General features: G+C 45.9%; 1 protein-coding gene across 1 annotated transcript in view; it reads right to left on the bottom strand.

Annotated features, from left to right (window-relative positions):
- The window catches only part of LOC121282775 (protein CASP-like), a 698,867-nt gene that overhangs the window by 25,921 nt on the left and 651,459 nt on the right, over positions 1-21,487 (bottom strand). The window contains exon 22 of the mRNA XM_041196552.1: positions 17,783-17,847. Within this exon, the coding sequence (XP_041052486.1) occupies positions 17,783-17,847 (65 nt within the window). The remainder of the gene's footprint in view (positions 1-17,782; positions 17,848-21,487) is intronic.

Here is a 21,487-nt window from a genome sequence, read left to right as displayed (position 1 = left end):
CGGGCTCATTCAGAGTGAGATAGTGTGCGAAGAGCCCAGGTCATTATCAGGGAGTCAGTGTGCGATAAAAACGGGGTCAGTAACTGTGAGAGAGTCCGAGATAAGGGGGTCATTAACAGTGAGAATGTTAGAGGAGTGGGGTATTTAACAGTGAAGTGTGCGATAAGAGCGGGTTTATCAACAACGCACAAGTGTGACATAAGCGGGTCATTAACAGTGAGAATGCTATAGCTGTGGGCTCATTAACAATGAGAGTGTGATAAGAGCGGGCTCATTAACAATGAGAGAATGCGATAAGAACGGGCTCATGAAAAGTAAAAGAGTGCGAAAAGAGCGGGGTCATTAACAGGGAGAATGTGTGTTAAGAGTGGGTTCATTAACACTGAGAGAGTGTGATAAGAGCAGGCTCATTCACAGTGAGAGACTGCGATAAGAGCGGGGTCATTAACAGTGAGAAAGTGTGCGATAAGGGCGGTGTCATTAACAGTGAGAATGCTGGAGGAGCGGGGGCATTAACAGTGGAGTGTGCGGTAACAGTGGGTTCATTAACAGTGAGCGGGTGCGAAAAGAGCTGGGTCATTAACAGTGAGAAAGTGAGCGATAAGGGCGGTGTCATTAACAGTGAGAGTGCTAGAGGAGCGGGGGGCATTAACAGTGAAGTGTGCGGAAAGAGCGGGTTCATTAACAGTGAGAGAGTGGGCGATAAGAGCCAGGTCGTTAACAGTGAGAATGGGAGAGGAGCAGGGTCATTAACAGTGAGAGAGTGCGATAAGAGTGGGCTCATTAACAATGAGAACAGTGTGATACGAGTGGGCTCATTAACAGTGAGAGAGGACAATAAGAGCGGGCTCATTAATGGTGAGAGAGTGCGATAAGAGCGGTGTCATTATCAATGAGAGAGCGCGCGAAAGGAGCGGGGTCATTAGAGTGAGAATGCGAGAGGAGCAGGGTCATTAACAGTGAGAGAGTGCGAGATAAGGGACTCATTAACAGTTAGAACGCTAGAGCAGTGGGGGCATTAACTGTGAGAGAGTGCTATAATAGCGGGGTTATTAACATTGAGAGAGTGTGATAAGAGTGGGCTCATTAACAATGAGAATGCGATAAGAGTGGGCTCATTAACAGTGAGAGAATGCAATAAGAACTGGCTCATTAACAGAGAGAGTGCGATAAGAGCAGGATCATGAACAGTGTGAGTGCGATAAGAGCGGGGATATTAATAGTGAGAGAGTGCGATAACAGCGGAAACAGTGAGCTGGTATGATAAGACCGGTGTCATTAACAGTGAGCGAGTGCGATAAGAGCGGTGTCATTCACAGTGAGATAGTGCGATAAGGGTCAGGTCATTAACAATGAGAGAGTGGACAATAAGGCTCGGGTAATTAACAGTGAGATTGCGAGAGGAGCCGGTTCATTAACAGTAAGAGAGTGCGATAAGAGCGCAGTCATTAACAGTGAGAAAGTGTGCGATAAGGGCGGTGTCATTAACAGTGAGAATGCTGGAGGAGTGGGGGCATTAACAGTGAAGTGTGCGGTAACAGCGGGTTCATTAACAGTGAAAGGGTGCGATAAGAGCCGGGTCATTAACAGTGAGGGAGTGCGATAAGAGCGGGGTCATTAAAAGTGAGAGAGTGCGATAAAAGGGGGGTCATTAACAGTGAAGTGTGCGGTAACAGCGGGTTCATTAACAGTGATATGGTGTGATAAGAGCCAGGTCATTAACAGTGAGAGAGTGCGATAAGAGTGGGGTCATTAAAAGTGAGAGAGTGCGATAAAAGGGGGGTCATTAACAGTGAAGTGTGCAGTAACAGCGGGTTCATTAACAGTGAGAGGGTGCGATAAGAGCCGGGTCATTAACAGTGAGAGAGTGCGATAAGAGCAGGGTCATTAAAAGTGAGATAGTGCGATAAAAAGGGGGTCATTAACAGTAAGAGAGTGCGACATAAGCGGGTCATTAACAGTGAGAATGCTAGAGGAGCGGGGGCATTAACAGTGAGAAAGGGAGCGATGAGAGTGGGGTCATTAACTGTGAGAGAGTGCAAGATAAGGGGGTCATTAACAATGAAGAGTGCGATAAGATCGGGCTCATTAACAATGAGAGAGTGGACAGTGAGAGCGGGGTCATTAACAGTGATAATGCTGGTGGAGCCGGATCATGAACAGTGAGAGAGGACAATAAGAGCGGGCTCATTAATGGTGAGAGAGTGCGATAAGAGCGGTGTCATTATCAATGAGAGAGTGCGCGAAAGGAGCGGGGTCATTAGAGTGAGAATGCGAGAGGAGCAGGGTCATTAACAGTGAGAGAGTGTGAGATAAGGGACTCATTAACAGTTAGAATGCTAGAGCAGTGGGGGCATTAACTGTGAGAGAGTGCTTTAATAGCAGGGTTATTAACATTGAGTGTGATAAGAGTGGGCTCATTAACAATGAGAGTGCGATAAGAGTGGGCTCATTAACAGTGAGAGAATGCAATAAGAACTGGCTCATTAACAGAGAGAGAGTGCGATAAGAGCAGGATCATGAACAGTGTGAGTGCGATAAGAGCGGGGATATTAATAGTGAGAGAGTGCGATAACAGCGGAAACAGTGAGCAGGTACGATAAGACCGGTGTCATTAACAGTGAGCGAGTGCGATAAGAGCGGTGTCATTAACAGTAAGAGAAGGCGATAAGAGCCGGCTCATTAACAGAGAGAGAATGTGAGAAGAGCCCGGGTCATTAACAGGGAGACAGTGTGCGATAAAAACGGGGTCAGTAACTGTGAGAGAGTCTGATATAAGGGGGTCATTAACAGTGAGAATGTTAGAGGAGTGGGGTCATTAACAGTGAAGTGTGCCATGAGAGCGCGTTTATTAATACCGAGCGAGTGTGACATAAGGGGGTCATTAACAGTGAGAATGCTATAGCAGTGGGCTCAATAACAATGAGAGTGCAATAAGAGCAGGCTCATTAACAATGAGAGAATGCGATAAGAAAGGGCTCATGAAAAATAAAAGAGTGCGATAAGAGCGGAGTCATTAACAGTGAGAAAGTGTGTTAAGTGTGGGTTCATTAACACTGAGAGAGTGTGATAAGAGCGGGGTCATTCACAGTGAGAGAGTGTGATAAGAGCAGGATCCTTAACAGTGAGCGAGTGCGATAAGAGTGGTGTCATTAACAGTGAGCGAGTGCGATAAGAGTGGTGTCATTAACAGTGAGAGAGTGTGAGAAGAGCCTGGGTCATTAAAGGGAGACAGCGTGCGATAAGAATGGGGTCAGTAACTGTGAGAGAGTCCGAGATAAGGGGGTCATTAACATTGAGAATGTGAGAGGAGTGGGGTCATTAACAGTGAAGTGTGTGATAAGAGTGGGTTTATTAACAACGAGCGAGTGCGACATATGGGGGTCATTAACAGTGAGAATTTTAGAGCAGTGGGCTCATTAACAACGAGAGTGCGATAGGAGCGGGGTCATTAACAGTGAGAGAACGCAATAGAGCAGGGCCATTAACAGTGAGCGAGAGCGATAAGAGCGGAAACAGTGAGATAAGAGCAGGATCATTAACAGTGAGCGAGTGCGATAAGAACGGTGTCATTAACAGTGAGAGAGTGCGATAAGTGGGGGCTCATTAACAATGAGAGTGCGATAAGAGTGGGATCATTAACAGTGAGAGAATGCAATAACAGTGGACTCATTGACAGTGAGAGAGTGCGATAAGACCGGTGTCATAAACAGTGAGCGAGTGCGATTACAGTGGCGTCATTAACAGTGAGAGAGTGTGAGAAGAGCCCAGGTCATTAACAGGGAGACAGTGTGCGATAAAAACGGGGTCAATAACTGTGAGAGAGCCTGAGATAAGGGTGTCATTAACAGTGAGAATGTTAGAGGAGTGGGGTCTTTAACAGTGAAGTGTGCGAATAAGAGCGGGTTCACTAACAACGAGCGAGTGCGACATAAGGGGGTCATTAACAGTGAGAATGCTATAGCAGTGGCATCATTAACAATGAGAGTGTGATAAGAGCGGGCTCATTAACAATGAGAGAATACGATAAGAACGGGCTCATGAAAAGTAAAGGAGTGCAATAAGAGCGGGGAAATTAACGGTGAGAAAGTGTGTTCAGAGTGGGTTCATTAACACAGAGAGTGTGATAAGAGCGGGGTCATTCACAGTGAGAGATTGTGATAAGAGCAGCGTCATTAACAGTGAGAGAGTGCGATAACAGCAGGGCCATTCACAGTGAGAGACTGCGACAAGAGCGGGATCATTAACAGTGAGAGAGTGTGATAAGAGTAAGATCATGAACAGTGAGAGAGTGTGATAAGAGCATGATCATTAACAGTGAGAGAGTGTGATAAGAGTGGAAACAATGAGATAAGAGCAGGATCATTAACAGTGAGCGAGTGCGATAAGAGCGGTGTCATTAACAGTGAGCGAGTGCGATAAGAGCGGTGTCATTAACGGAGAGGGAGTGCGATAAGAGCGGGGTCGTTAACAGTGAGAGAGTGTGAGAAGAGCCCGGGTCATTAAAGGGAGACAGCGTGCAATAAGAATGGGGTCAGTAACTGTGAGAGTGTCCCATATAAGGAGGTCATTAACAGTGAGAATGTAAGAGGAGTGCGGTCATTAACAGTGAAGTGTGCGATAAGATCGAAGTTATTAACAACAAGCGAGTGCGACATAAGAGGGTCATTAACAATGAGAATGCTAGAGCAGTGGGCTCATTAACAATGAGAGTGTGATAAGAGCGGGCACATTAACAATGAGAGAATGCGATAAGAGCGGGCTCATGAACACTAAACGAGTGCGATAAGAGCGGGGTCATTACCATTGGGAGAGTGCGATAAGAGCCGGCTCATTAACAGAGAGAGAGTGAAAGAAGAGCACGGATCATTAACAGGGAGACAGTGTGCGATAAAAACGGGGTCAGTAACTGTGAGAGCGTCCGATATAGGGGGGTCATTAACAGTGAAAATGTTAGAGGAGGTGGGTCATTAACAGGGAAGTGTGCGATAAGAGCGGGTTTATTAACAACAGGCGAGTGTGACATAAGGGGGTCATTAACAGTGAGAATGCTATAGCAGTGGGCTCATTAACAATGAGAGTGCGATAAGAGCGGGCTCATTAACAATGAGGGAATGCAATAAGAACAGGCTCATGAAAAGTAAAAGAGTGCGATTAGAGCGGAGACATTAAGTGAGAAAGTGTGTTAAGTGTGTGTTCATTAACACTGAGAGAGTGTGATAAGAGCGGGGTCATTCACAGTGAGAGAGTGTGATAAGAGCAGCGCCATTAACAGTGAGAGAGTGCGATAAGACTGGTGTCATTAACAGTGAGCAAGTGCGATAAGAGCAGTGTCATTAACAGAAAGAGAGTGTGATAAGAGCGGTGTCATTCACAGTGAGAGAGTGTGATAAGAGCAGTGTCATTAACAGTGAGAGAGTGCGATAAGAGCAGGGCTATTCACAGTGAGAGACTGCGACAAGAGCGGGTTCATTAGCAGTGAGAGAGTGTGATAAGAGTAAGAACATGAAGAGTGAGAGAGTGTGATAAGAGCGTGATCATTAACAGTCTGAGTGCGACAAGAGCGGGGATATTAACAGTGAGAGAGTGCGATAACAACGGAAACAGTGAGAGTGTGAGATAAGAGCAGGATCATTAACAGTGAGAGACTGCGATAAGAGCGTGGTCATTAACAGTGAGAGAGTGCGATAAGAGCAGGATTATTAACAGTGAGCGAGCGCGATAAGAGCGGTGTCATTAACGGAGAGAGAGTGCGATAAGAGCGGGGTCATTAACAGTGAGAGAGTGTGAGAAGAGCACGGGTCATTAACAGGGAGACAGCGTGCGATAAGAATGGGGTCAGTAACTGTGAGAGAGTCCGATATAAGGGGGTCATTAACAGTGAGAATGTAAGAGGAATGGTGTCATTAACAGTGAAGTGTGCTATAAGAGCAGGGTCATTAACAGTGAGAGAATGTGAGAAGAGCCTGAGCCATTAACAGGGAGACAGAGTGCGATAAAAACAGGGTCAGTAACTGTGAGAGAGTCCGATATAAGGGGGTCATTAACAGAGAAGTGTGTGATAAGAGCAAAGTTATTAACAACGAGCGAGTGCAACATAAGGGGGTCATTAACAGTGAGAATGCTATAGCAGTGGCCTCATTAACAATGAGAGTGTGATAAGAGCGGGCTCATTAACAATGAGAGAATGCGATAAGAACGGGCTCATGAAAAGTAAAAGAGTGCAATAAGAGCGGGGTAATTAACAGTGAGAAAGTGTGTTCAGAGTCGGTTCATTAACACAGAGAAAGTGATAAGAGCGGGGTCATTCACAGTGAGAGAGTGCGATAAGAGCAGCGTCATTAACAGTGAGAGAGTGCGATAACAGCAGGGCCATTCACAGTGAGATACTGCGACAAGAGCGGGGTCATTAACAGTGAGAGAGGGTGATAAGAGTAAGATCATGAACAGTGAGAGAGTGTGATAACAGCGTGGTCATTAACAGTGAGAGAGTGCGATAAGAGTGGAAACAATGAGATAAGAGCGGTGTCATTAACAGTGAGCGAGTGCGATAAGAGCGGTGTCATTAACAGTGAGAGAGTGCGATAAGAGCGGGGTCATTAACAGTGAGAGAGTGTGAGAAGAGCCCGGGTCATTAAAGGGAGACAGCGTGCGATAAGAACAGGGTCAGTAACTGTGACAGAGTCCGATATAACGGGGTCATTAACAGTGAGAATGTAAGAGGTGTGGGGTCATTAACAGTGAAGTGTGCGATAAGATCGAAGTCATTAACAACGAGCGAGTGTGACTTAAGGGCGTCATTAACATTGAGTATGCTAGAGCAGTGGGCTCATTAACAATGAGAGTGTGATAAGAGCGGGCACATTAACAATGAGAGAATGCGATAAGAGTGGGCTCATGAACACTTAAAGAGTGCGATAAGAGCGGGGTCATTACCATTGGGAGATTGTGATAAGAGCGGGGTCATTCACAGTGAGATAGTGCGATAAGGGTCGGGTCATTAACAATGAGAGAGTGGACAATAAGGGTCGGGTAATTAACAGTGAGATTGCGAGAGGAGCCGGTTCATTAAAAGTGAGAGAGTGCTATAATAGCGGGGTCATTAACATTGAGAGAGTGTGATAAGAGTGGGCTCATTAACAATGAGAGTGCGATAAGAGTGGGCTCATTAACAGTGAGAGAATGCGATAAGAGCTGGCTCATTAACAGTGAGAGAGTTCGATAAGAGCAGGATCATGAACTGTGTGAGTGCGATAAGAGCGGGGATATTAATAGTGAGAGAGTGCGATAACAGCAGAAACAGAGAGCGAGTGCGATAAGACCGGTGTTATTAACAGTGAGCGAGTGCGATAAGAGCGGTGTCATTAACAGTAAAAGAGTGCGAAAAGAGCGGGGTCATTAACAGAGAGAGAGTGTGAGAAGAGCCCGGGACATTAACAGGGAGACAGTGTGCGATAAAAACGGGGTCAGTAACTATGAGAGAGTCCGATATAAGGGGGTGATTGACAGTGAGAATGTTAGAGGAGTGGGGTCATTAACAGTGAAGTGTGCGATAAGAGCGGGTTTATTGACAATGAGCGAGTGTGACATAAGGGGGTCATTAACAGTGAGAATGCTATAGCAGTGGGCTCATTAGCAATGAGAGTGCGATAAGAACGGGCTCATGAAAAGTAAAAGAGTGCGATAAGAGCGGGGTCATTAACAGTGAGAAAGTGTGTTCAGAGTGGGTTCATTAACACTGAGAGAGTGTAATACGAGCAGGGTCATTCACAGTGAGAGTGTGTGATAAGAGCAGCGTCATTAACAGTGAGAGAGTGCGATAAGAGCAGGGCTATTCACAGTGAGAGACTGCGACAAGAGCGGGGTCATTAGCAGTGAGAGAGTGCGATAAGAGTAAGATCATGAACAGTGAGAGAGTGCGATAAGAGGGGGTCATTAACAGTCAGAGATTGTGATAAGAGTGGAAACAGTGAGATAAGAACAGGATCATTAACAGTGAGCGAGTGCGATAAGAGCGGTGTCATTAACAGCGAGTGAGTGCGATAAGAGCGGTGTCATTAACAGTGAGAGAGTGCGATAAGAGCGGGGTCATTAACAGTGAGAGAGCGTGAGAAGAGCCCGGGGCATTAAAGGGAGACAGCGTGCGATAAGAATGGGGTCAGTAACCGTGAGAGAGTCCGATATAAGGTGGTCATTAACAGTGAGAATGTAAGAGGAGTGGGGTCATTAACAGTGAAGTGTGCGATAAGAGCGAAGTTATTAACGACGAACGAGTACGACATAAGAAGGCTATTAACAATGAGAATGCTAGAGCAGTGGGCTTATTAACAATGAGAGTGCGATAAGAGCGGGCTCATTAATAATGAGAGAATGCGATAAGAGCGGGCTCATGAACAGTAAAGGAGTGCGATAGGTGCGGGGTCATTAACACAGAGAGTGTGATAAGAGCGGGGTCATTCACAGTGAGATAGTGCGATGAGGGTCGGGTCATTAACAATGAGAGAGTAGACGATAAGGGCGGGGTCATTAACTGTGAGAATGCTAGAGGAGTGGGGTCATTAACAGTGAGAGAATGCGATAAGAGCGCGGTCATTAACAGTGAGAAAGTGTGCGATAAGGGCAGTGTTATTAACAATGAGAATGCTGGAGGAGCGGGGGCATTAACAGTGAAGTGTGCAGTAACAGCGGGTTCAATAACAGGGAGAGAGTGTGATAAGAGGGGGGTCATTAACAGTGAGAGAGTGCGACATAAGCAGGTCATTAACAGTGAGAATGCTAGAGGAGCGGGGGCATTAACAGTGAGAGAGGGAGCGATGAGAGTGGGGTCATTAACTGTGAGAGAGTGCGAGATAAAGGGATCACTAACAATGAAGAGTGTGATAAGAACGGGCTCATTAACAATGAGAGAGTGGACGATGAGAGCGGGGTCATTAACAGTGATAATGCTAGTGGAGCAGGATCATTAACAGTGAGAGAAGATAATAGGTGCGGGCTCATTAATGGTGAGAGAGTGCGATAAGAGCGGTGTCATTAACAATGAGTGAGTGTGCGAAAGGAGCGGGGTCATTAACAGTGAGAAAGCGAGAGGAGCAGGGTCATTAACAGTGAGGGAGTGCGAGATAAGGAGTCATTAACAGTTAGAACGCTAGAGCAGCGGGGGTATTAACTGTGAGAGAGCGCTATAATAGCGGGGTCATTAACATTGAGAGAGTGTGATAAGAGTGGGCTCCTTAACAATGAGAGTGCGATAAGAGTGGGCTCATTTACAGTGAGAGAATGCGATAAGAGCGTGATCATTAACAGTGAGAGAGTGCGATAAGAGCGGGGATATTAACAGTGATAGAGTGCGATAACAGTGGAAACAGTGAGAGTGTGAGATAAGAGCAGGACCATTAACGGTGAGAGAGTGCGATAAGACCGGTGTCATTAACAGTGAGCGCGTGCGATAAGAGTGGTGTCATTAACATTAAGAGAGTGTGATAAGAGCGGGCTCATTAACCGAGAGAGAGTGTGAGAAGAGCCCGGGTCATTAACAGGGAGACAGTGTGCGATAAAAACGGGGTCAGTAACTGTGAGAGTCCAATATAAGGAAGTCATTAACAGTAAGAATGTTAGAGGAGTGGGTCATTCACAGTGAGAGAGTGCGATAAGAGCAAGTTCATTAACAGTGAGACAGTGCGATAAGAGCAGGCTCATTAAGAGTAAGAGAGTGTGATAAGAGTGGATTCATTAACGCTGAGAGTGTGATAAGAGCATGGCCATTTACAGTGAGAGAGAGCGATAAGAGCGGGGTCATTTATAGTGAGAGAGTGTGTTAAGAGCGGGGTCATTAATCGTGAGAGAATGCAATAAGAGCATGGCCATTCACAGTGAGAGAGAGCGATAAGAGTGGGGTCATTAACAGTGCTAGAATGCGATAAGGGCGGAAACAGTGAGTGTGATAAGAGCAGGGTCATTCACAGTGAGAGAGTGCGATAAGAGCAAGATCATGAACAGTGAGAGAGTGTGATAAGAGCGTGGTCATTTACAGTGTAAGTGTGATAAGAGCGGGGATATTAACAGTGAGAGAGTGCGATAAGACCGCGGTCATTAACATTGAGAGAATGCGATAAAGGCCCAAACAGTGAGAGATTGTGAGATAAGAGCGGTGTCATGAACATTGAGAGAGTGCGATAAGAGTGGAAACAGTGAGATTGTGTGATAAGAGCAGGGTCATTAACAGTGAGGTGGTGCGAGAAGAGCGGGGACATTCACAGTGAGAGAGTGAGACCAGAGCAGGTTCATTAAAAGTGAGAGAGTGCGATAAGACAGGTGTCATTAACAGTGAGCGAGTGCGATTAGAGCGGTGTCATTAACAGTGAGAGAGTGCGGATAAGATTGGGTCATTAACAGTGAGAGAGTGCGACAACAGTGGGGTCATTAAAAGCGAGAGAGTGCATTAAGAGCGGGGTCATTAAAAGTGAAAGAGTGCGATAAGAGGGTGGTCAGTAACAGTGAGAGAGTGAGAGATAAGGGGGTCATTAACAATGAAGTGTGCGATAAGTGCAGGATCATTAACAGTGAGAGAGTGTGATAAGAGCGGGTCATTTACAGTGAGAAAGTACGATAAGGGCCGAGTCACTAACATTGAGAGAGTGGACGATAAGAGCAGGGTCATTAACAGTGAGAGAGGACGATAAGAGCAGGCTCATTAACGGTGAGAGAGTGCGATAAGAGCAGGGTCAATAACAATGAGAGAGTGTGCGAAAGGAGCGGGGTCATTAACAGTCAGACAGTGCGATAAGAGCAGGCTCATTAGAAATGAGAGTGCGATAAGACCGGTCGCAGTAACAGTGAGAATGCGATACGAGCGGGCTCATTAACAGTGAGAGAGTGAGATTACAGCAGGGTCATTAACATTGAGAGAGTGCGACATAAGGGGGTCATTAACAGTGAGAATGCTAGAGGAGTGGGGGCATTAACAGTGAGAGAGAGAGGGATGAGAGCGGGGTCATTAATGTGAGAGTGAGCGATAAGAGCGGGGTCATTAATAGTGATAATGCTAGTGGAGCAGGGTCATTAACAGTGAGACAGTGCAATAAGAGCGGGCTCATTAACAATGAGAGTGCAAAAAGAGTGGGCTTATTAACAGTGAGAGAATGTGATAAGAGTGGGGTTATTAACATTGAGAGAGTGCGATAAGAGCAGAATCATGAACAGTGAGAGAGTGTGATAAGAGCGTGGTCATTAACAGTGTGACAGTGCGATAAGAGCGGGGATATTAACAGTGAGAGAATGCGATAAGAGCGGAAACAGTGAGAGTGTGATATAAGAGCAGGATCAGTAACAGTGAGATTGTATGATAAGACCGGTGTCATTAACAGTGACCGAGTGCGATAAGAGCTGGATCATTAACAGTGAGAGAGTGCGATAAGAGCAGGATCATTAACAGTGAGAGTGCACAACAAGAGCAGGGTCATTAACAGTGAGAGCGTGCGACATAAGGGGGTCATTAACAATGAGAATGCTACAGGAGCAGGGGAATTAACAGTGAGAGAAGGCGATAAGAGCAGGATCATTAACAGTGAGAGAGCGCAATAAGAGCAGGGTCATTAACACAGAGAGTGTGGTAAGAGCGGGCTCATTAACAGTGAGACAGCGCGACATAAGGGGGTCATTAACAATGAGAATGCTACAGGAGCAGGATCAGTAACAGTGAGAGTGTGTGATAAGACCGGTGTCATTAATAGTGAGCGAGTGCGATAAGAGCTGGGTCATTAACCGTGAGAGAGTGCGATAAGAGCGGGGTCATTAACAGTGAGAGAATGCGACATAAGGGGGTCATTAACAATGAGAATGCTACAGGAGCGGGGGAATTAACAGTGAGAGAGTGTGATAAGAGCGGGCCCATTAACGATGAGAGTGCGATAAGAGCAGGCTCATCAACAGTCAGAGAATGCGATAAGTGTGTGCTCATTAACAGTAAGAGAGTGTGATAAGCGTGTTGTCATTAACAGTGTGAGAGTGTGATAAGAGCGGGGATATTAACAGTAAGAGAGTGCGATAAGAGTGCAAACAGTGAGTGTGTGAGATAAGAGCAGGATCATTAACAGTGAGAGTGCGATATGAGCGGGCCCATTAACAATGAGAGAGTGCGATAAGAGCGGGATCATTAACAATGAGAGTGTGATAAGAGCGGGCTCAGTAACAGTGAGAGAATGTGATATGAGCAGGCTCATTAACAGTGAGAGAGTGAGATATCAGCGGGGTCATTAACATTGAGAGAGTGCGACATAAGGGGGTCATTAACAGTGAGAATGCTAGAGGAGTGGTGGCATTAACAGTGAGAGAGAGAGCGATGAGAGTGGGGTCATTAACTGTGAGAGTGTGCGATAAGTGTCGGGTCATTAACAATGAGAGAGTGAGCGATAAGAGTGGGGTGATTAACAGTGAGACAGTGCAATAAGAGCGGGCTCATTATTAATGAGAGTGCGATAAGAGTGTGCTCATTAACAGTGAGAGAATGCGATAAGAGCGGGCTCATTAACAATGAGAGAGTATGATAAGAGCGGGGTCATTAACATTGAGAGAGTGCGATAAGAGCAGAATCATGAACAGTGAGAGAGTGTGATGAGAGCATGGTCATAAACAGTGTGACAGTGCGATAAGAGCGGGGATATTAACAGTGAGAGAGTGCGATAAGAGCGGAAACAGTGAGAGTGTTGAGATAAGAGCAGGATCATTAACAGTGAGAGAGTGTGATAAGACTGGTGTCATTAACAGTGAGAGAATGCGATAAGTGCGGGCTCATTAACAATGAGAGAGTACGATAAGAGCGGGGCCATTAACATTGAGAGAGTGCGATAAGAGCAGAATCATGAATAGTGAGAGAGTGTGATGAGAGCATGGTCATTAACAGTGTGACAGTGCGATAAGAGCGGGGATATTAACAGTGAGAGAATGCGATAACTGCGGAAACAGTGAGAGTGTGAGATAAGAGCAGGATCATTAACAATGAGAGAGTGCGACAAGAGCGGGGTCATTAACAGTGAGAGAGCACGATAAGGGACGGGTCATTAACAATGAGAGATTGGGTGATAAGAGCAGGTCATGAACAGTGAGTGAGTGCGTTAAGAGCAGAAACAGCGAGATAAGAGCAGGATCATTAACAGTGAGCGAGTGCGATAAGAGCGGTGTCATTAACAATGAGAGTGCGCGACATGAGGGGGTCATTAACAGTGAGAATGCTAGAGGAGCGGGGGCATTAACAGTGAGAAAGAGAGCAATGAGAGTGGGGTCATTAACTGTGAGAGAGTGTGAGATAAGGGGTCATTAACAATGAGAATGCTACAGGAGCTGGGGAATCAACAGAGTGTGTGATAAGAGCAGGATCATTAACAGTGAAAGAGTGCGATAAGAGCGCGGTCATTAACAGTGAGAGTGTGCGATAAAAGCGCGGTCATTAACAGTGAGAGATTGCGATAAGGGACGGGTCATTAGCGATGAGATATTGGGCGATAAGAGCGGGGTCATTAACATTGATAATGCTAGTGGAGCAGGATCATTAACAGTGAAAAAGTATGAGAAGACTGGTGTCATTAACGATGAGAGAGTGCGATAAGAGCGGGATCTTAACAATGAGAGCGTGTTCGAAAGGAGCGGGGTCATTAACAGTGAAAATGCTAGAGGAGCAGGGTCATTAACAGTGATGGAATGCGAGATAAGGGGTCATTAACAGTCAGAACTATAGAGGAGTGGAGGCATTAACAGTGAGGGAGTGCTATAATAGCAGGGTCATTAACATTGAGAGGGTGTGATAAGAGCATGGTCATTAACGGTGTGTGAGTGCGATAAGAGCGGGGTCATTAACAGTGAGGGAGCGCGATAAGAGTGGGGTCATTAACAGTGAGAGTGTTCGAAAGGAGCGGGATCATTAACAGTGAAAATTCTAGAGGAGCAGGGTCATTAACAGTGAGGGAGCGCGAGTGGAGTGGGGGAAGTAACAGTGGGAGTGTCCGAGAGGAGAGGGGGCAGCAACAGCGAGAGAGTGAGAGGAGCGGTGGCATTAGTAGAGAGAGTGTGCGAGAGAGGCGGGGGCATTAACAGTGAGAGTGTGTCAGAGGAGTGGGGTCATTAACAGTGAGTGATTGCGAGATGAGCGGGGGCATTAGAAGTGAGAGGATGCGAGAGGAGTGGGGACATTAACAGTGGGAGAGTACATGATGAAGGGGGTAATTAACAGTGAGAGAGTGTGAGGAAAGCGGTGTCATTAACAGTGAGAGAGTGCGAGATGAGTGGGGTCATTAACAGTGAGAGAGTGTAAGAGGATTGGGTTCATTAACAATGAGAATGCGAGATGAGCGGGGGCATTAGGGGCATTAACAGTGAGAGTGTGAGGAGTGGGGTCATTAATAGTGAGTGCGAGAGGAGCGGAGGCATTAACAGTGAGAGTGAGAGAGGAGCGAGGTCATTAATAGTGAGTGCGAGAGGAGTGGGGTCATTAATAGTGAGTGAGTGCGAAAGCAGCGGGGTCATTAACAGTGAGAGTGCGAGAAGAGCAGGGTCATTATTGTGTGTGAGTACAAGAGGCGCGGGGGCATTAACAGAGAGAGTGTGTCAGAGGACCGGAGTATTAACAGTGAGAGTGCCAAGAGGAGCGGGGTATTAACAGTGACAGAGTACAAGAGAAGCGTGGCATTGACAGCGAGAGAGTTATTCCCTTCGAAGCACTGAGGAGAAATTATCATGGGGATGAGGAAATAGAAGGGGCATCTGACAAATATTTTGTGTCTGTCTTCACAGTAGAAGACACAAGTTCCATAGTAGTAAGAGATGATAACTTAGGGGCTAAAAAGAGTTGGGAAATTAATATCAGCAGAGATATAGTATTGGAGAAACTTAAGGGACTAAATTCTGACAAATCTTCAGCATCTAGTGGCCTATATTCTAGGGGCAGGATTTTAGGTTCGTTAGGCTGCCGACAATTGAAAGCTATTAAGCCCACTAATCAACTAATTAATCAGTATTTTTCACTGCCCGTCCAACCTTACGGTTGGCGGGCGGGTGAATCGACCAAGCGGCCTTTGGATTTTTTTTAGTAAATCTCATTCGTGGGCGGGATGAGGTTTCCAACAGTAATTTTAAAAAAAATAAAAATTTTAAACATCATTTTTAATATGACCCTGTTCATGTGGCTAAGTCGCATGTGGAGACATGTTTCCCTTATTTTTAAAGTCTTATTTTTGATTGTAAAATTCTTTAGCTCCCTGAGGCAGCTCTGTGCCTTCAGGTGGCTTTCAGTGTGTGCTCCCCAGTGCATGTGCAGACTTTAGCGCTCGCACTCCTCCTGCCCCCACCCCAGCAACGCCGATGTTCTCAGTGCGCCTTTCACACTGGCTGGCTGTTAATTGGCCAGCCAGCATAAAAGCGCGGTTGGAGCCTAATCGCTGACGGTGGACCGTTTCCTGGCCGCTCCCGGGCCCACTCGCCCATCTGATGAATGGAAAATCCTGGCCCAGGGTCTAAAAGTGATAGCTGCAGAGATAGTGGATTTGCTAGCTATCACGTTCCAAAATTCCTTAGATTCAGGAATAGTTCCACTAGGTTGGGAGTCGGCAAATGTTACACCACTTTTCCAGAAAGGAGGGAGATAGATAGTAGTGAACTACATGCCAGTTAGCCTAACATCAGTTGTTGGCAAATTGGGAACTTATTAAGGAAATCTTAATAATGCACTTAGAAAATCACAGTGTAATTAGAACAAGGCAACATGGTTTTACTAAATGGAAATATTGTTTGAGAAATTTATTAGAGTTTTATGAGGATGTAACTTGTAGGGTAGATAAAGGGGTACCAGTAGATGTAGTATACCTGGATTTCCAAAAGACATTTGATAGGGTGCCACTCTAAAGGTTGAAAAGCTAAATAAAGGTTCATGGAGTTGGGGGTAATACATTAGCATGGATAGCAGGTAGTAAGGGCAGCAGATAGATGGAAACACCACCACATGGAAGTTCCCCTCCAAGTCACTCACCATCCTGACTTGGAAATATATCGTCGTTCCTCCACTGTCGCTGGGTCAAAAGCTTGGAGCTCCCTCCCTAACAGCATTGTGGGTGTACCTGCACCATGTGGACTGCAGGTGTTTAGGAAAGTAGCGCACCACCACCTTCTCAAGGGCAATTAGGGATGGGCAATAAATGCTGGCCTAGCCGGTGACGCCCACACCGCGTAAATGAATAGAAAAATATTAAAACCATGTTTATGTAAAGAAATCAGAGTGGAAATAAACAGGGTTTTTTCAAGTTGACAGGCAGTGAATAGTTGAATGTTGCAGGGATCAGTGCTGGGCATCAGCTGCTTACAATTTATATTAATGACTTAGATGAAAAGACAGATAGTAATTTATTGAAGTTTGCTGATGATACCAAGGTAGGTGGGAAGGTAAGCTGAGGGGCAAAGAGATATAGACATATTAGGTGGGTGGACAACAAGTTGGCAGATGGAGTATAATGCAGGAAAACGTGGAGTTATTTACTTGTATCGTAAGAATAAAAAAGAATATATTCTAGAAGGTGAGAAACTTGTAAATGTTGATGTTCATAAAGACTTGGGTATACTGGTACAAGGAACACAGAACGTTAGCATGCAGGTGCAGCAAACAATTAGGAAAGCAAATAGCATGTTGGCCTTTATTGCAAGGGGATTGAAGCACATGAATCAAGAAATCTTGATACAGTTCTACTGGTTTTTGATGAGGTCACATCTGGAGTACTGTGTGCAGTTTTGCTCTCCACATTTATGGAAATATATACTTACACTGGAGATGGTACAGCAAAGGTTCACTAAATTGGTCCCTGGGATGAGGGGTTGTCCTATGATGAGAGGCTTATATTCTCTGGAGTTTGGAAGAATGAGAGGCGATCTCATTGAAACCAACAGATTCTGAAGGGGCTTAATAGGATGGATGCTGAGAGATTGTTTTCATTGGTTGGGAATCTAAAATACAGAGGAACAGTCCCTGGATAAAGGGCCGATCATTTAGGACTGAGATGTGGAGAAACTACTTCACTCAAAGGGTTATGAATCTTTGGAATTCTCTGCCTCAGAGGGTTGTGGATGCTCCATCGCAAAATACATTTAAGGTTGGGATAGACAGATTTTTGGTCTCTCAGGGAATTAAGGCATATGGGGACTGGGCGGAAAAATGGAGTTGAAGCCCAGGATCAGCCAAGATCGTATTGAATGGTGGAGCAGGCTAGATGGGCCGAATGGTCTACTCCTATTTATGTTGTTATAGAATTGTGGAATTACTAGGGTGAGCTACTGAACTGCAGATTAAAACAGGTTAAAAACAGTTAGGTACATTTCTATAGAGACTGGGGGATTGAGGATTATGGTGAGGCGGTGGCTAAGTAGTGTTGAAAAAGCAATAGCCCAGCGACATTTTCTGTCCTTTAAATTTCTTATGTTCTCTCATTAGACTTCACAGAGTAACCTGGTTGGTTAACATCCTAATTACTTTTGCGTGTGATTTACGTTCCTCCTTTCAACCGCTTCCTCTCAAACTGACCTATTTTTAAAATGAATATTGCTGTTTCCTTAAATTGCTTCCACATTTTCATCTTGCCATCCTGTAGGAAAAAACTGTCAAGGAAACTCATGAAAAAAACATTTGGGAAGAGTCTGCAGGTGATTGGAAATATCCAACAATGAAGAATGGTGGAAAAGTATGAAATAAACTCATGTCACATTGACATGAATCATCCAGCCATCCCCAGCAAGGAAATATTATCATACTCACTTTTTTGCACAATAGGCGACACAATCTCTGCCCACACTTTCACTCCAAGCCACCTTATACAGCACCTGAGGAATATAGGCATTCAGTAAAGTGTGTCCTTTAAAGCACAGACAGACATCAAAATCACAATTTTGGACCCTGTTATGCTCTGAGCACCATATTCCATAGGAAAATGAGATGGGAAATCTGCTGTGAACTCTTCCGCCTAGTTCAGTATTGCTATGCTTGGTGCATATAATAGAACATGGTTCTTCTCCTCCAGCCTTAGCCTAATGAGCAACTGAACTTTGAAGAACACAACTAATAAAATAGCAAATCACTTCTACATTTGAGGTCAGATAATAAATTCACCGTCTTTAATAAATGACAAAGTGAGCTATCTAAACAAATTGTTAATGTCGAGGCAGTTTGAACTGGTTTGGCATGAAAGTATAACCAATAGGTGGCCACTGGGACAGTGCATGCATTAAATAATAATGTAATAGAGCTCTGGATGGATTTGCTGTCAATTTTTCTTCCCCACCCATAATCTTTGGCAATCGTTCTGCACCATGTGCCTGTGATTGTCTACTGACAGTCTTGGCCGGACAGGAGTGTATTGATCTGGCTGGAGTACAGTACAATGCTGTTTTTGCTCCTTTATCTAATCAGGGAAAGAGGTAGGGGCATCCCAGTCTCCAGACAGTAAGGGAAAGGGCCCTATTGAAATAGAAACATTTAGAAAACTATTGACTCAATAACCTTCTAATGGGATGTATCTGTGCTCCACTTGACAACTGCCCTCAAAGACGTGAAAAGAGACACTCACTGCACGGGCGTTGGCAGGACGCACCTCAGTCTGTGTTGGACTATCCCTTAGCATGGTTCTTGACCAAGAGGCTGATTAGTATTGTGCCCTTGTGACAAAGTCAGCAAGTGACACAATGCTTGTGTCACAGACACTGAGTTCCTGGCCAAGAACAAATATTCTATTAAACCATGTGCGGTCATATCTTTCCCATTTAAAGTTAGTATATTTCCAACATGTTACACCAGTGTATCCAATTAACGACCAAGTTATTTTCTGCAAAAATTAGTTTGGACAGAATTTTTGAAGCATTAACTTCAACTGACATGACATGGCTATGTGTCACATGACAGTGAGTGACAGCAGCAATGGGTCACATGCGAGTCAGCAAAAGACACTGGTTGTGTCACATGACAAAAAGGCAGTGAATGACATTGGTCAATGGTGTCATGTGGATTGAGAAGCTAATGCTTCAAACATTCTTCCGTCGAAACGAATTTTGGCAGGAAACAACTCGGTCATGAATTAAATACGCTGATGTGACATCAGTGAAATATACAAATCTTAAACAGAAAAGTTATGAACATACATAGTTTATCAGGGTATTTGTTCTAGGTCAGGAAAATAAATGTGGTGTGATCCGACGAAAATTGAGTGTTTAAAACAGGAGTGCAGTCAATGGATGATACATTATTGCAGAATGGGATAGGGCATTACAACACCAGCTGAATTAATAAACACAATTGAAAGGCAGAGGAGGTGGATCATTGAACTCTAAAAGCTCCTCTAAAAATAGCTGGATTCGGGCAGGGCATTTTACTTGGCAGCATCAGCAGAGAAGAGCAAAGTTGACGTTTCGAGTCCTCATGGCCCTTCAACAGAACTGTTAAAGGGTCATGAGGACTTGAAACGTCAACTTTGCTCTTCTCCGCCGATGCTGCCAGACCTGCTGAGTTTTTCCAGGTATTTCTGTTTTTGTTTTGGATTTCCAGCATCCGCAGTTTTTTGTTTTTATATTCGGGCATTTTGCTTTATGATCCTAGTACCATGCACTATTGCATTCTGCTCCAGTGAGCTCACACACTGCCCCAGCTTGGTACGAACACACTCTGCTCCGGTGACCGTAGCACCAATACACTCCGCTCCAGAGACCTTAGCACCAATCCACACTGCTCCAGCTTTGGCACCTGCACACTCCGCTCCAGAGACCAGGGCACCAGCACACTCCGCTCCAGAGACCAGGGCACCAGCACACTCCGCTCCAGAGACCAGGGCACCAGCACACTCCGCTCCAGAGACCAGGGCACCAGCACACTCCGCTCCAGAGACCAGGGCACCAGCACAGTCTGCTCCAGAGACCAGGGCACCAGCGCACTCCGCTCCAGAGACCAGGACACCAGCACAGTCTGCTCCAGAGACCAGGGCACTAGCACACTCAGCTCCAGAGACCAGGGCACCAGCACAGTCTGCTCCAGTGACCTTAGCACCAACACACTCTGGCCCAGCTTAGTGCCAACACACTCTGGCCCAGATTAGCATCAACACACACAGGCTCAGTTTAGCGTCAACAAACCCTGTTCCAGCTTAGCGCCAACACACTCTGCTTCGGTACCTTAGCACCAACACACATTGCTCCAGTGACCCGAGCACTAACACACTCTGCTCCAGTGACCTGAGCAGCAACACACTCCGCTCCAGTGACCTGAGCAGCAACACACTCCGCTCCAGTGACCTGAGCAGCAACACACTCCACTCCAACTTGACAGCAACATACTCCGCTCCGGCTTGGCACCAACACACTCTGGCGCAGTTTAGCACCAAAACACTCTGGCCCAGCCTAGCGTCATCACACACAGGCGCAGTTTAGCATCAACGCACGCTGTTCCAGCTTAGCACCAACACAGTCTGCTTCAGTGACCTAAGTACCAATACACTTTGCTCCAGTGACCTTAGCACCACACACTCCGCTCCAGCTGAGCACCAATACACCCTTCTCCAGCGAAGCACCAGCACACTCTGCCACAGCTTAGTACCAGCACACTCTGCGCCAATGACCTTAGGATCAACATACTGTGTGCCAGTGGCCTTAGGATCAACACATTCTGCTCCAGTGATCTGAACACCAACACTCTGCTCCAGTCACCTTCGCACCAACACACTCTGCTCCAGTCACCTTCGCACCAACACACTCTGCTCCAGTCACCTTCGCACCAACACACTCTGCTCCAGTCACCTTCGCACCAACACACTCTGCTCCAGTCACCTTCGCACCAACACACTCTGCTCCAGTCACCTTCGCACCAACACACTCTGCTCCAGTCACCTTCGCACCAACACACTCTGCTCTAGTGACCTTAGCACCAACACACTCCGCTCCTGCTAAGCACCAACACATTCTGTTCCAGCTTAGTAGCAATACATCCTCCTCCAGGTTAGCACCAACACACTCGGCTCCAGCTAGGCACCAACACACTCTCGCCCAGTTTAGCGCAAACTCTCTGGTCAAGCTTAGTGCCAGCACACTCGGCCCCTGCATCGCACCATCATAACCTGCTCCAGCTAAACAGCAACACACAATGCTCCAGTGACCTTAGCACCAGCACACTCCGCTCCTGCTAAGCACCAACACATTCTGTTCCAACTTAGTACCAATACACCCTCCTCCAGGTTAGCACCAACACACTCTCGCCCAGTTTAGCGCAAACTCTCTGGTCAAGCTAAGTGCCAGCACACTCGGCCCCTGCATCGCACCAACATAACCTGCTCCAGCTAAAAGGCAACACACAATGCTCCAGTGACCTCCGCACCAACACACTCTGTTCCAGCTTAGTACCAACACATCCTCCTTCAGGTTAGCACCAATACACTCTGCTCCAGCTTGGCTGCCACAAACTCTGCTCCAGCTTGGCACCAACACA

This window comes from Carcharodon carcharias, chromosome 10 (assembly GCF_017639515.1).
Source record: "Carcharodon carcharias isolate sCarCar2 chromosome 10, sCarCar2.pri, whole genome shotgun sequence".
In the NCBI taxonomy this organism is placed as follows: domain Eukaryota; kingdom Metazoa; phylum Chordata; class Chondrichthyes; order Lamniformes; family Lamnidae; genus Carcharodon; species Carcharodon carcharias.
The sequence above is the reverse complement of the archived record's forward strand: the minus strand, read 5'-3'. Positions and strand labels throughout refer to the sequence as shown.